We start from the raw sequence: 14,692 nt of genomic DNA, 5'->3' as shown, positions 1-14,692 counted from the left end.
GATGATGGCTGTTTGCAGCTGGTCACACACCCTTCAGGGTGGGGGTCCCCACTGGGGTGCCTGGCCAGTCTGGGTGAGGCAGGCAGGGAACGTTGGTTTCCACTGTCACTGAAGCAAGCAAGCCTTGTGTTAGTTTCAGGCTGCCTGGCTGCCGGCCGCCATCTTGGATGGCAGTTAATTTGCATATTGCCCCTGATTAGCCAATGGGAAGGGTAGCCGTCGTATGCCAATTACCATGTTTCTCTTTTATTAGATAGGATATGTTTATATATTTCTATGCAAATTTATGTAGCCATTGTTTAAAAATGTACAATATGTATATACACTTATTTTCCTTCTTTATTTAAAAATGGTAGCACAATATATATACTATTTTGCACTTTGTTTTTTAACAATGTGTATAGAAATCTCCCTATATCCATTTAAAGAGATTTTTTAAAAAGTTTATTCATTCAGTCTTATGGGTGTGTGCATTCAAGGTGTTTTTAGTATTTTGCTTTTTTTTTCCTTTTGCAATGAATAATTTGTGTATATGTTTGGGTGGGTTTTTTTTTCATGTTGTTGGAAGCATATCTTCAAGGTAAATTTTAGAAGTGGGATTGCTGGGTTAAACAAATGTAAAATGAGGAACCTTGTGTTTCATAGATCTGGGATAGCTGATTCAGAGCGTGAATGCATATGTAGTTTTGCTAGTTGTGGATAAATTCCCTTACACAGAGGTTTATACTGTTCCGTGTCCCTACCCCTCCTACCCCAACAATGAATGAGAGTACTTGTTTTCTCAAGGTCTCCCTTAGCACAGAGTATGTGCTTAAATTTGGGGCTGTTTGCCAATATAATGGGAGAAATGGTATCTCAGTTGAGTTTTAATTTACATATATGTTATTATGAACAGAGTTGAACTTTTAATTCAAATGGATAATTTTAAAAATCCTTTACTAAAAATATTTGCCTTAGTTCTAGGTAATTTTTTAGATTAATATTATATTAAAGAAATAGGTAAGACTCATTTTATACTCTACAACGAATTCAAAGTTTACTATTTAACATGGACCTACTTAACTGTAATTTGACTACCATGACAGAATTCTCTCTGTAGTGATGGTGACCAAAGCTTAAAAGTGGCCTTAAATATACATGTAATTCTGTGCCATTATAAACTCATATACAGTAAAACTTCAGGTTAGGTAAATATAAAAATCTAGGTTTTTACCATGTGTGTAAGTTCTATATGTGTGTGTTTACTAGTATATTTTCATAATATATGAAGGTTTTTTCCTAATGAAAAGAAGCATTTGTAATAGATACTATGAATGCTAGATAACTTAAAAGTGACTACAACCGTACATTTTAGTAATTTATTCATTTTCCATTAAATCTTTATATTTTATAGATAAAATCTTATTTTAATTTATCTACTTATATTCCTTAAATGTATACTTACTGAAATGGAAAATTTATTAAATAAGTAAACTATTCCATAAAAACTCATATAGCTGAGTGTTTATGGATATTAAGTAGCTTTATAATGTTTTTTATGATATCAATGTGTATTTACAAATATTATTAATGTTTTTTTTAGTCTTTATTGTTCAGATTATTACAGTTATTCCTCTTTTTACCCCCATAGCTCCCTTCTACCCAGTTCCCACCCCACCCTCTGCCTTTACCGCCCCCCACTGTCCTCGTCCATAGGTGTACAATTTTTTTCTTCCTTTCTATGCCCATGATTCTATTATATTCACCAGTTTATTCTGTTCATCAGATTTTCTATTCACTTGATTTTCAGATTCACTTGTTGATAGATATGTATTTGTTGTTCATAATTTTTATCTTTACCTTTTTCTTCTTCTTCCTCTTTTTAAAGAATACCTTTTAGCATTTCATATAATACTGGTTTGGTGGTGATGCACTCCTTTAGTTTTGCTTTTTCTTATCTGTGAAGCTCTTTATCTGACCCTCAATTCTGAATGATAGCTTTGCTGGGTAAAGTAATCTTGGTTGTAGGTTCTATGTAAAGTCAACCAAATATTAGGTAGAGAATAATAAGTATTGCAAGTAGGGAGTAGGAACAGTTTATATTAAACATTAATAACTTGAGTTCTTATATTAATCTACTTTATTAGTTTTCTGCGTAAAAATCATTTTTTAAATGTTGAAAACATCGTCTTTGAAGTATGATGTCCTGTTTTTAAGAGAGAAAGCAAAATCTAATTCTTCTTAACAAATACAAGTGTCCTGTTGCCTGCTGACCTCAGGTGACATTTCCAGAGTGTGTACGGTGGATGACCATCGAGTTTGACCCTCAGTGTGGTACTGCACAATCAGAAGATGTCCTGCGTTTGTTGATTCCAGTCAGAACTATTCAGAATTCAGGATATGGACCAAAATTGACATCTATTCACGAAAATCTTAATTCCTGGATCGAATTAAAGAAATTTTCAGGATCTTCTGGGTGGCCTTCGATGGTTTTAGTATTGCCAGGTAAGTTATATTTTTTCTCTTCTGTTTAATATGGTAAAATATATACATTTATGGTAATTATGATTAGTACAGATAAATCAATAAAAATGTTTATTTAAGTTTTAAAAGAATTTCTTCAAGACCTACTATGTATCTGGATTACAGTGGAAAAGTAAGGAAAAATAGATAAGGAGTGACATATCATGACCAAGTTTTAGAAGAGAGAATGTTAGCTTGATTGGAGCAGAGGCTTAATATTGAGGGGGTGCTGTTTATAATTGAGATCAAACTACAGACAAAGTGGATTAGATCTTTTTTCCCAGTAGGTGTCCTGTTGCCTGCTGACCTCAGGTGGCATTACTCAAGAACTTACTAGAATTCCTTCCTTTCAAAAAGTTGGTGAACGATGTAGCCTACAAAGCTATTGTTTTGTTTTTTAAATATTTTTATTGATTTCAGAAAGGAAAGAAGAGGAAGAGAGAGATAGAAACATCAATGATGAGAGAGAATCATTGACTGGCTGCCTCCTGCATCCTCCACAGTGGGGATCGAATCTGCAACCCAGAATGTGCCCTGGCCAGGAATCAAACTGTCACCTCCTGGTTCATAGGTTGGCATCCAACCACTGGGCAAAGCCATCACTTGTAGATCTTAAAATGTATGAATGTGTGTGTAAGAGAGAGAAAGAGAGAGAGAGAGAGAGAAGGACCTTTGTTATTGCTATTGCTGGTGTTTTTCTTTAAAAGAAAGTTTGTTTTTAAACGTATATGTAGTCTACTGTGTTTTTAACCAGCTCACTATAACTACTCATATAATCCCTCAAACTAATAACCAGTTTGAATTCAGATGCTTTTTTCCTTCTAGTCAGACCTGTTTTGGTTGTTTGTGAAGACATCCAACTAAGTCAAATGCCAGGATATTGAATAACTCAGTTTAGTAATTGACAGATAATTCATTGCTCGTGTAACTTAAAGGTAGGATGTTTGATTAAGGAGAATTTAATCATAAAGAAAAATAACAGTTCACTTGGGTAGTTCCATTATTTCTAGAGTTGTTTTAGCACAGGTTTATTCAAGTAAATACAGGAACCCTTCCAAAATGACTAGGTTTTTAGAATCTGATTGGCATTGCTACCAATCCTGGGATGGATAAAAGATACAAGTTGAGCCCAACCAGTGTGGCTCTGTGGTTGAGCATTGACCTATGAACCAGGAGCTCACAGTTTGATTCCCAGTCAGGGTACAGGCCTGAGTTGGGGCTCGATCCCCAATAGGGCGAGAGCAGGAGACAACCAATCAATGATTCTCATTGTTGATGTTTCTCTCTCTCCCTCTCTCTTCCTCTCTGAAATCAATAAAAAAATATATTTTAAGAAGGTAAAAGTTGTTTCAGATTTTGAATTCAATTTACCTTTTTTTCTTAGGAAATGAGGCCCTTTTTTCATTGGAGACTGCATCAGATTATGTGAAAGATGACAAAGCTTCTTTCTATGGTTTCAAATGTTTTGCAATTGGGTATGAATTTAGCCCTGGACCTGATGAGGTAAGAATGAATTATCTCATTCTGTTAAGGAAGATTATGTTTCTGTGGCTCCTATTGACTTAAATTTATTTGTTGCCTATATTTAAGAAGTCTAAAGTGTATTTTAAGCTAGATTATATACTTTAAAATAGTTGTATTCTGTGCAGTAATCTGTTTTTGCTACTTTTAATACATGAAGAGATTGGAGTTGTGCAACATGACCCAGCCTTTGACAACTTAGTATAGTTGCACCTGTTCCAAACTAGCTCAGGTGTTTATACCTTTTTGAGCAAATAATTGAACTTGTCAGTAACTCCTCTACATGTTTTAATTCATACAGTAAAATATATATAATCAAGGTGAAAAATGATCATGTTTCCTCAAAGAAAACGAAAAATTCTTTGGATGATGAACCTGGGGGCCCAAACTTTACAACCAGCATAAGACATAAAATTTAACCTCTTTCACTCTTAATTTAACCATTAGCTAGCTAATGACATGCTTCCTTCCAGTTTCAAAAGTTATGCTGAATGCAAGTCACATTTGTTGATTATCCACATTATATTTCAAACATTTTTTAAAACAGCTGATACGTTTTTGCAATTCTACAGGGAGTCATTCAGTTGGAAAAAGAATTAGCCAACCTTGGTGGGGTTTGTGCAGCAGCTTTGATGAAAAAGGATCTAGCACTTCCTATTGGTAAGTCTAGTCAAATACTAGGTGTTTGTTTATGATTTTTTTAATTTTAGGAATAGAATAATTGTATTATAGAACATTCTAAAAATTGATAAGTAGATTAGCAAATAACTTTTATAGTCACACACACTCATGAGCAATAACTGCTTTATATATTGATAGTTTGGGATTTTTAAAATGTACTTTAGAGACTGAGGCGTATTCTCTAGTCCAGAGATGGCGATCCTATGACACGTGTGTCAGAGGTGACACACAAACTCATTTTTTTGGTTGATTTTTCTTTGTTAAATGGCATTTAAATATATAAAATAAATATCGAAAATATAAGTCTTTGTTTTACTGTGGTTGTAAATATCAAAAAATTTCTATATGTGACACGGCACCAGAGTTAAGTTAGGGTTTTTCAAAATGCTGACATGCCGAGCTCAAACGGTTCGCCATCACTGCTCTAGTCTTTTAAATACACTCACACACACACACACACACACACACACACGCAAACACACACACATCCTCCCTCATCCACATACATGCTTTGTGCCAGGCACTGGTTTAGGCACTAGATACATAGTATGAAATCAAAAGTTTGACATATTTTTTAAATATTCTAGTGGACATACCAAGTGGACAATTGGAACTCATCTGGAGTTTGGAGAACAAGTCAATGCAATGTCATTTAAACATAGTTGATACTTAAGCACTTGGGGCCATATGAAAGATGATGAGGAAGAGAATGCAAATGAGTAAGATAAGAGCCCAGGATCAAAGCTGGGACTTTCCAAAACTTCAGAGGTAGACAGAATAGAAAAAAGAAACTGCAAAAAAGATTGGGAAGGAACAGTAGCCAATGTGGTAGGAGTAAAACCCAGAGAGTGGGATTTTCTCATGCTGCTGAGAAGTCAATTAAAATCTTTCCTTGATTGATAAATTTGCTGCTTATATACTCAGTAAGAAATATATCTATCATTAAGCCCTGGCTTGTGTGGCTCAGTTGGTTGGGCATTGTCCTATCACTGAAGAGTTGCTGGTTTGATTCCAGATTACGCATATGCCTGGGTTGCAGGCTCAATCCAAGTAGGGGGCATGCAGGAAACAGCTAATCAATATTTCACTCTTGCAGGCTCAATCCAAGTAGGGGGCATGTAGGAAGCAGCTAATCAATATTTCACTCTTGCATCGGTGTTTTTCTCTCTCCTCCACCCCTCCTTTACTCTCTCTAAAAATAAAAATAAATATATTTTTTTAAAGAAATGTATCAGTCAAATGAGAAAGAGAGAGATAAGCCCTTTTAAAGTTCAGTGAGAGAATAGAAAGTCAGGAAGGGAGTCAGGCTGAACATGGAGAGCTCTTTGGAAGAGTTTTCATAATAGCAGAACAGAGAAATGAGGCCGTGGCAGAAATGGTACCTCCTTCTAATGTGCAAATATGTATGATATGTAAGTAGACTTAAAATCAAGGTGGCAAAGACAAAAATAAAGTTAAAAATGTTTACTAATTCTATGATGTTTATACATAATTTAGCATTTTATCTCATAGTATTTGGGGAATAAAAGGTATTATTATTTGATTTCCCTAGTGCTCATCTCCAAAAGTTTATATGTATCTCTTCCATCAGGGACTACCCTTCCTACTTGATCCTTCCTTTCTTCCCTTCACTTTCTCTATTTTCGTCTTCTCTATTTCCTTTCTCCTTCAGCTCCCTTGTTCCTACTTAATATTGATATATATGTGAGAAAATGAGAAATCTTATGTTCTATTCATATGAGGAAAATTAGTACAATGTCTTTGGAGGCTATGTGTCAATAACTGTTCAAATTTTATATGCTTATAGTTTTTGATGTAGCAATTTTTTATACATACTTGTACAAGTGCTCAAAAATATATGTTGTAAGATAGATTAATGTAACAATACTGGTGATTGTACTATGTCTAAGTAACCAAAATGCATATCGTTGGAAACTGGTTAAGTAAGTAATGTTACAGCCATTCATTGAAATGTATGCAGCTGTTAAAAAACAACAAAAAAGTATGTCCTAACCAAGAAAGATGTCCAAATTATATTAACCGAGAAAAGCAAGTTGAAGGGTCCCATTTTTGCCAACATTATCTTATATATGTTATTTATTATATATATGTAAGTTGACACATACATATATACATTTATTATTTGCAACAAAATCTCTATATCAATACATAAGGAACTGTTGATACTATTTATGTTTGGGAGGGGGCTAGTAGCAGAATTATTCTGTACTTTAATATAATTTGAATATTTTCCTTTAAACATGTACTACTTCAGTAGTAATACTATATACATTATACTATCAAAGAAAATTCAATAAATATGTTCTATATTAAGCAATAAAAGAGAAAATGACCAGAGGATGCAATCACTATCTCTGTTTTCCTGCAAGTTACTATTGTTTACTAAAAGTATATCTCTTTCATAAGACAACCAAAATAAAAAGGCTCAGATTCTGAATAATTAGTTTCCTTATATTTTTTTGTAAAAAAGTAAGTACTCAAAATTACAAATTTATATGCATAAATATAGTGTAAATCTTTTATACATCACTCAATGGATGCATTTTGAGTATTATTTTGAGGATTATAGCTTGTATTCACACTGGAAATTTAAAATGTAAACCACTGAGATTTATCCAGAATGATAATAATTCTTTTCCTTCTGGGATATTAGAATTGTGAACAAAGTATAAAGAATGCAAAAGACTGGAAAATTAAGTATTGCTTTATTTTAGTAAAACTTTTTATTTATACAGCAGGTAATGAATTAGAGGAAGATCTTGAAATTCTTGAAGAGGCTGCATTACAGGTATTGCCCCAAACATTGTATGGATAAATTTTGTACATTAATGTGAAACCAATATATTCACTTAAATCAACCCTATTTTTCTTGAAAATAGGACTCATTCATTAAATACTTCATGCTATTCATTGGCAGTTATAAAGATAAATAACTTATAATTGTCCCCCTTCATGGGAGAGACTAGTGAGCCCTTGCTTTACTGTATGATGGGTTTAATTCCACAGTGAGACATAAATCCTTTGGGAGAAAGAAGCTCTCCCAAGTGCCAAGGGTCTCTGGGAAGGCATTGCAGAGCTGTGGGCATGTGAAATGGGTCCTGAAAGTTTTATTAACCACTTAGAAAAGGGGGAAATGAGGTGTTGGTAATTTAAATAATATCTGCAGAACACTCTCAAATTTACAGTATCTTTATTTTTGCAGTTTTACTTTGAGGTCAGTATTATCTCTTGTATTTTACAATTAAAATAACTGAAGTTCAGAAAGTTATACAACTTGTCTAAGAATTCAGCTAATTGGGAAAAAGAGCCTAGCATTTAGGTCTTCCAATACCTACAACTAGTGGTTAGTTATATTGTATTTCCTGAGATAAACTTATCACAGCAGTAACAATAAAAACAAACATTTATTTGATCTTAATTTTATCAAGTACTATTTCAAACATTTTGCATATTTTGAACTCATTTAGCCTTCAACAATCATATGAATTACTCTTATCTCCATTTACAGAGAAGAAAGCTGAAGCAGGGAGAACTTAAATAATTTTTAGGCATCACACAGCTAATGAGCAACTGGGCTAGAATTTGACCTCTGGCAGTTTGGTGATAAAGTGCATAACCTTGATCACTATGCTTTAATCACAGAGAGTCATGGTGTCCTCATAATGTTAAAAAAAAAATAGCTTTTTTTAAAAAAAAGTTAAATCTTAGTATATTAATATACAAAAATAAAAATTAATTTAATAAAAATTTAATAAACACATATTCTAGTTAAGGAGAACCATCAAAGAGTTCATATATTAGTCATAAGTATAGAGGTTATTATTTATAAACTGTCATTTAGGCCAGATATAAATAGATCTTTATTGTACTGTGGTTCAATAACAACAAAAAATGATATCCAAAATTGCCCACCTTTGACGCATATAAAGTAGTTGTGATGGTAGTCTAACATATTAAACAACTTCTACTTCTTAGGCAAAGCAGTGTGCATTTTATTTGTGTTATTTAATTTAACTTTTATAATAACCACAAAAAAGAGATATTATTTGGTCACCAGTTTATAAATTTTACAGATTTAGGAAGGTCTATAACTTGTTAACTCATGAGCGCACAGCTGTAACTTGACCAAAGTCAGGATTCAAACTCAAGTCTGTTTGATTTTAAAGGTTATGATTTTTGAAATTGCATAGATTTTAGAATGCAAAAGTTAACATTGTATAAATTAGATAGTACTAGAAGTATAATCCTTTTCCATGAAAAATGTTTTGTTTTGAAATTTATAGTATAGTCATTAAAAAGTTTCTAGAGTTTTCAGCATTGAAAGCAAGTCTTCCCAAAACACAGGCTTGCTTGTTAGATAGGTGAGAACTAAAATTTCAGTTTTATCTGCCTCTTTTTCTTTACTTCAGTCAGGCTTAGACAGACTACTGCAATTTATATGCCACCACAGTAAAGCTCCCATCCACCTTGCCCAAGTCTAGACCGTGGTACCCACCCATCCAAGACAGCAGACACAACCTACACCACAGCTGCCAATAATGGGGAGACAAAAGAAAGAGACTTCCACAGCTGCCCACAGGAGGGAGCCATGGCCCTGACAAATGGGGATGTAGCATGTAGAGGGCTAGACTGGAAGGAGGAGATAACACCATTTCAGCTCATAAGTCACTTTTTGTGGAAGGAGAGTGAAAGAAAATATTTTTTCATATTTTTTCCTCATGGAAGATGTCTACTTTATAGGCTAAAGGAATACGGGGAGAAAATGATTTCCCCAAAAAGGCCTAGCAGAATTTGTTTGCAAGTTCAAAAACTCATGTATTTAAATTTTTATATTTTAAAATAAATGTTCTCTTTTATCCAACAGGTGTGCAAAACCCATTCTGGTATTCTTGGAAAGGGGTTAGCTCTTTCTCATTCACCAACTATATTAGAGGCACTTGAAGGAAACTTACCACTACAAATCCAAAGCAATGAACAGTCTTTCCTGGATGATTTTATTGCTTGTGTTCCAGGCTCCAGTGGTGGAAGGCTTGCAAGGTAATATACTTTAAGTACTATGATTACTTTCTTTCAGGGCTTGTCTCAGTTTAAAGGGGAATCATTAGGATGTAAAAATGCTACCTAAAATAGTCATATTTTTGTGTTTTGAACCTATTGAAACATAAAATGGTAGTTAATATTTCAAAATATTTTTAAAATATATGATAGTTCTTAGTTGACTATCTTAAAGTTTTTCATACATGAACTTTTATTTTAAAAATATGTAGAATATGTGGTATAATTGAGAAGTGTTGTGTTTTGGATAGTGACATTTAATAATTCACTAAACTAAGTTTATCACTATATTTTATTTTAATGATTTTTTTAAATCTACACCTAATAGAAGTATAAATTTATAATTAAAATCAAATCATTTGAGATTGTAGAGTTCTCATTTGTTTTTGTTTTTTAAGCTAAAAAAACATTTTTCAATATGGAAACCTAACTTAATTCTGATTTTAACTTTTGTGGGGAAGCACGGGGCTTGGTTGGAAAGTCTGTAGGGAGGAATCTCCTAAAGGTCGAGGGCCACTAGGGCAGTGATGGTGAACCTCTGACACGCATGTCAGAGGTGACACGCAAACTCATTTTTTTGGTTGATTTTTCTTTGTTAAGTGGCATTTAAATATATAAAATAAATATCAAAAATATAAGTCTTTGTTTTACTGTGGTTGCAAATATCAAAAAATTTCTGTATGTGACATGGCACCAGAGTAAAGTTAGGGTTTTTCAAAATGCTGAGATGCTGAGCTCAAAAGGTTCGCCATCACTGCTCTAGGGGGACCTTGCCGAAGGCGGTAGCCCTTGCCTTGCCTTTTCCAAACAAGTCTGAGCCCGTGGGTGTTTTACTGGAATCTTTGCTTCGTCTTTAGATGTCCTTGCTTAAACGACACTGCAGATATATGTGGTTTCTCAAGGATGCTTACCCTGCTGATAGTACCTAGAAGTTAATTTTAGTTTAAGCTGTTGTTACAATAAAAGCCTAAGGAGGTAGGCAAATAGGGCTGTTTGGTTAGTCAAGCCAAGCAGTTCCTTAGTCCTCTCTTTCACAGAAATGTGTGTCAGAGTAATCATTCATCCGTTGCTCAGGGAAGGCAAAGCAAGGACACACGTGAGAGACCCCTAGTCCTGGAGCTCAGGATGTCCATGGCTGAGATTCTCTCCTCCTCTGGCCTTCGCTGGAAGCAGTGTCCTGGATGGCCTGTTGATGGCACAAGTCTGGTGGGCTTGCCTGCTTTGCAGTCTCAGAATATTGCATGGATGAGACAGCAGTTGCCAAGTCAAACTCCAGGGGTAGAGTAGCTTAGGAGGTTTCCTATAGAAAGGCCACTAACCAGGCAAGCCACCAGGAGGCCACAGGAGAACCAGCTTGTATTTTGCCAAGAACCATTTATCTGTGCCTTAGTCCATCATGGCTGAATAGCTAATCTGTGCCTGATGCCAGAATATTACACATCTGCCTCAGATTAAATCCCAGGTGGGGGGTATAAGGCATTTACCCTTCCCAGAAAGTTGCTGCCAGGTAGTAAAGAAAAAGTAGTTTCAGGATTTCCAAAATAAAACAGCTTATTTGAAAAATTTTTGATAGAGAAATGATAGATTTGCAGTGCAGGTCACACTGTAAACTGGCTGTAAGTCCCCTGGGGATCTTGTTTAAATGCAGATTCTGGCTCAGCATGTCTGGGGCAGGCCTGATGTGCTACACTTTAACAGGCTCCCAAAGTGATGCTGCTACTAGTGATCCCAGGCCACTGCTGGCTTAATTTCAGGTTAATCATTGAAATATTGATGAATTTTTTATTTGTTTGTTTGCTTGTTTTTTCATTACTGCTAGGTGGCTTCAGCCAGATTCCTATGCAGATCCTCAGAAAACATCTTTGATCCTGAATAAGGATGATATTCGTTGTGGTTGGCCTACCACCATAACTGTTCAAACAAAAGACCAGTATGGGGATGTGGTGCATGTCCCCAATATGAAGGTAATTATATTAACATTAAAGTCACATTTATGCACTGATTGTAACTAATAAAATTTTAGAAATGGTAAGTGTCTAGAAGCCATTTGCCAGACCTTTACATACATGTAATGGAGGAAGCAAAAAAAAATTTGTTTATATTATTAGCATCTGATTTTCCAAGTTATATGTTTTTTTGTTTTTTACATTTTGCTGGGTGCTATCGTGATGCAAAGAAAGGATAAAAGAAGTGTCCTTAATAAAGAGTGCCAGGCACATAGAAGGAAGGCCCTCAATGCATAATGATAGAATTAATCAATAAAAGAAGACATTGTAAAATTTTATGAGAGTATATATATTTTTTTTCTTTAAATATATTTTATTGATTTTTTACATAGAGGAAGGGAGAGGGATAGACAGTTAGAAACATCGATGAGAGAGAAACATCAATCAGCTGCCTCCTGCACACCTCCCACTGGGGATGTGCCTGCAACTGAGGTACATGCCCTTGACCAGAATCGAACCTGGGACCCCTCAGTCCGCAGGCAGATGCTCTATCCACTTAGCCAAACCATTCAGGGCTGTATGTATTTTTTAAAACTCAAATACATTCTGCATTCTGTGCTGTTGAATAAACATTGAAAATATAATAGTGATACTTATTAAATAAATTAGAAATAAATGAATTTGGATTGTAAAAGAATGAAGAATGTAAATAATCATGTGCTGTATTGATGAATATAGTTCTTTGGATACCTTTTCCCCAAGACATTAACTAATAAAGACATTTAGACTATATTGTAATGTATAAAGTTAAGTCCTTTGTGATATAATCTATTAATGTAAATATCTCATTTTAAACTTATATTTCTGAGAAAAATCAATATTGAATGAAAATTTGTATAGGAAAACCCCAGCTGCCCCCACACCTTCACTCAAAGTTACTGTATTACAAAGTGATTTGATTGCTTGGAGTTTAGCGTTTATCAGTCCACAAAATCCCTTTTAATTACTCAGCAGATAATTTTACCTCAATATTACTTTTAGTAGAACTATTACAACTACTTGGTATATTCTTTGATTTATATCACAAAGAAGTGCAATGCCAGTGGAACCTTTTACCTGATTCATAGTAAAAAAGACAAGAGCCATATGGTTCATATGTATGAAGACCAATAAATAAAACTGTATGGGAAAGTATTTAAACCTGATACTAAACAAAAAGCAGGCTTTACCAGTGTCTTTTAAAGTTTTGACAATGACTCACACCATTAGGATTTGCACCAGGTCCCAAATACATATATAGGATGGAATATTATATGCTCTTATTTATATACAACATATATAATGCATATTTACACAATATGTTGCACTCTGGTTGTTTTCTATTTGACTTTTTTATGGAAGGTAATGTCCCATCAAAATGATTTCATAGCCACTGTGAATTACTCTATGGGATGAAAAAAAAATTATAAGGAAAAAAATTGCAAAGAGAAAAAAATAATCCTGATAGTGACACAGACATACAAAAAAAGATGCTTGAGGAAAGAATTTTTACCAAAATACAATACACATTAATATATTGAGGGGAGACTGTATTATTCACTGATGAATTTCTCACCTAAGTGTATGTAGTGAGTTGTTAAAATCCAGTCTTTGAGCCCACAATAAGTTTCTTATTTGTATGACTACATTGTAAATAACATTTTCCAGGTCAGCATAACATTTTAATGTTCATATTGTTATTGTATAGTATTTCTTTCATTGTAATTGTATCTTTTTATGTTTTCTCCTTTGCACCTTTTATTGTATTTTATTCCATTTTGGTATCTGGGTTATTTATATCATTTCAAAGTCAGACTTTATGCTTTTACCTTTTGTTTTCTTCCTTTTGGTTTCTTTTTTTTGCCCACATGATCTATGTATCTTTCTGGACTCCCTTTTTTTTCTCCTAATCTGTCCTCCTTATACTAAACGTCTCATTCATTATACTCAAAATCCATATCAGATTTATCTCTAATTTGGAAGCCATATCTTGGAAATTTCTGTAAATACTATTAAGGAAAAGTGATTTCCATACCTATTTAAGTTTAATTTATCAATATATTGTCATATTAGCTGAAAATGTGTTTTTAGTTTTAGCATCACATGAAGTTTTAGGAACATTTTAGACTTACCAAAATTATTGAAGGATCCTTACATAATAATAGCCAGTTTTTGAAACATAAAAATTTGCAGCTAATATTTCATTGAGATCTGAAATGCTTTTTTAAGCAGCAACTGATTATTTAGTGAACAAAAAAGCCACATAGGAAATAAAGAATAACAAAAATTCTTTAAAGGAAGCACAGTTTGTAAAAGAAGCAGAGTACTTATCCTATCTAATAAAAGAGAAACATGGTAATTGGCAGTATAACCGCTACCCTTCCCATTGGCTAATCAGGGAGATATGCAAATTAACTGCCAGCCAAGATGGAGGCCGGCAGCCAGGCAGCTTGACACTAACATGAGGCTTGCTTGCGTCAGTGATGGAGGAAACCAATGTTCCCCGCCTGCCTTGCAGGCCTCTGAGCCTGCAGTTTGAAACATTTTAACAAATATAGAAGCTAAAAAAAAACCCAGAAACCAGCTTTCAGTGAGCCCGGGATCTCAGAGCTGGAGTTGATACAGAGTTTCAATTATAGAACCGAAACAAACCAGATACCTGCTTTCAGGAGCGGAGGCCTAAGAGCTGGAGCCTAAGAGCTAAAGCCGGCCCAGAATAATAATAATAAAAAAAAAGAAATAAAAAAGGAGCAGTTGGGAGCTTCCAGCACCCGCCAGCCTGAAATCAGCCCTCAGGCCCTCACCCATGCTGGCCAGGCACCCCAGTGGGGACCCCCACCCTGAAGGGTGTGTGACCATCTGCAAACAGCCCTCAGCCCCTCACCCATGCTGGCCAGGCACCCCAGTGGGGACCCCCACCCTGAAGG

General features: G+C 34.6%; 1 protein-coding gene across 1 annotated transcript in view; it reads left to right on the top strand.

The window, feature by feature from the left end:
- The window catches only part of MYCBP2 (MYC binding protein 2, E3 ubiquitin protein ligase), a 253,516-nt gene that overhangs the window by 126,978 nt on the left and 111,846 nt on the right, over positions 1 to 14,692 (top strand). The window contains 6 exon segments of the mRNA XM_015558101.1: positions 2,259 to 2,484; positions 3,887 to 4,005; positions 4,596 to 4,683; positions 7,461 to 7,513; positions 9,590 to 9,762; positions 11,600 to 11,744. Coding sequence (XP_015413587.1) covers positions 2,259 to 2,484; positions 3,887 to 4,005; positions 4,596 to 4,683; positions 7,461 to 7,513; positions 9,590 to 9,762; positions 11,600 to 11,744 — 804 coding nt within the window.

This window comes from Myotis davidii, unplaced genomic scaffold, assembly GCF_000327345.1.
Source record: "Myotis davidii unplaced genomic scaffold, ASM32734v1 scaffold268, whole genome shotgun sequence".
Classification (NCBI taxonomy): domain Eukaryota; kingdom Metazoa; phylum Chordata; class Mammalia; order Chiroptera; family Vespertilionidae; genus Myotis; species Myotis davidii.
The sequence above is the reverse complement of the archived record's forward strand: the minus strand, read 5'-3'. Positions and strand labels throughout refer to the sequence as shown.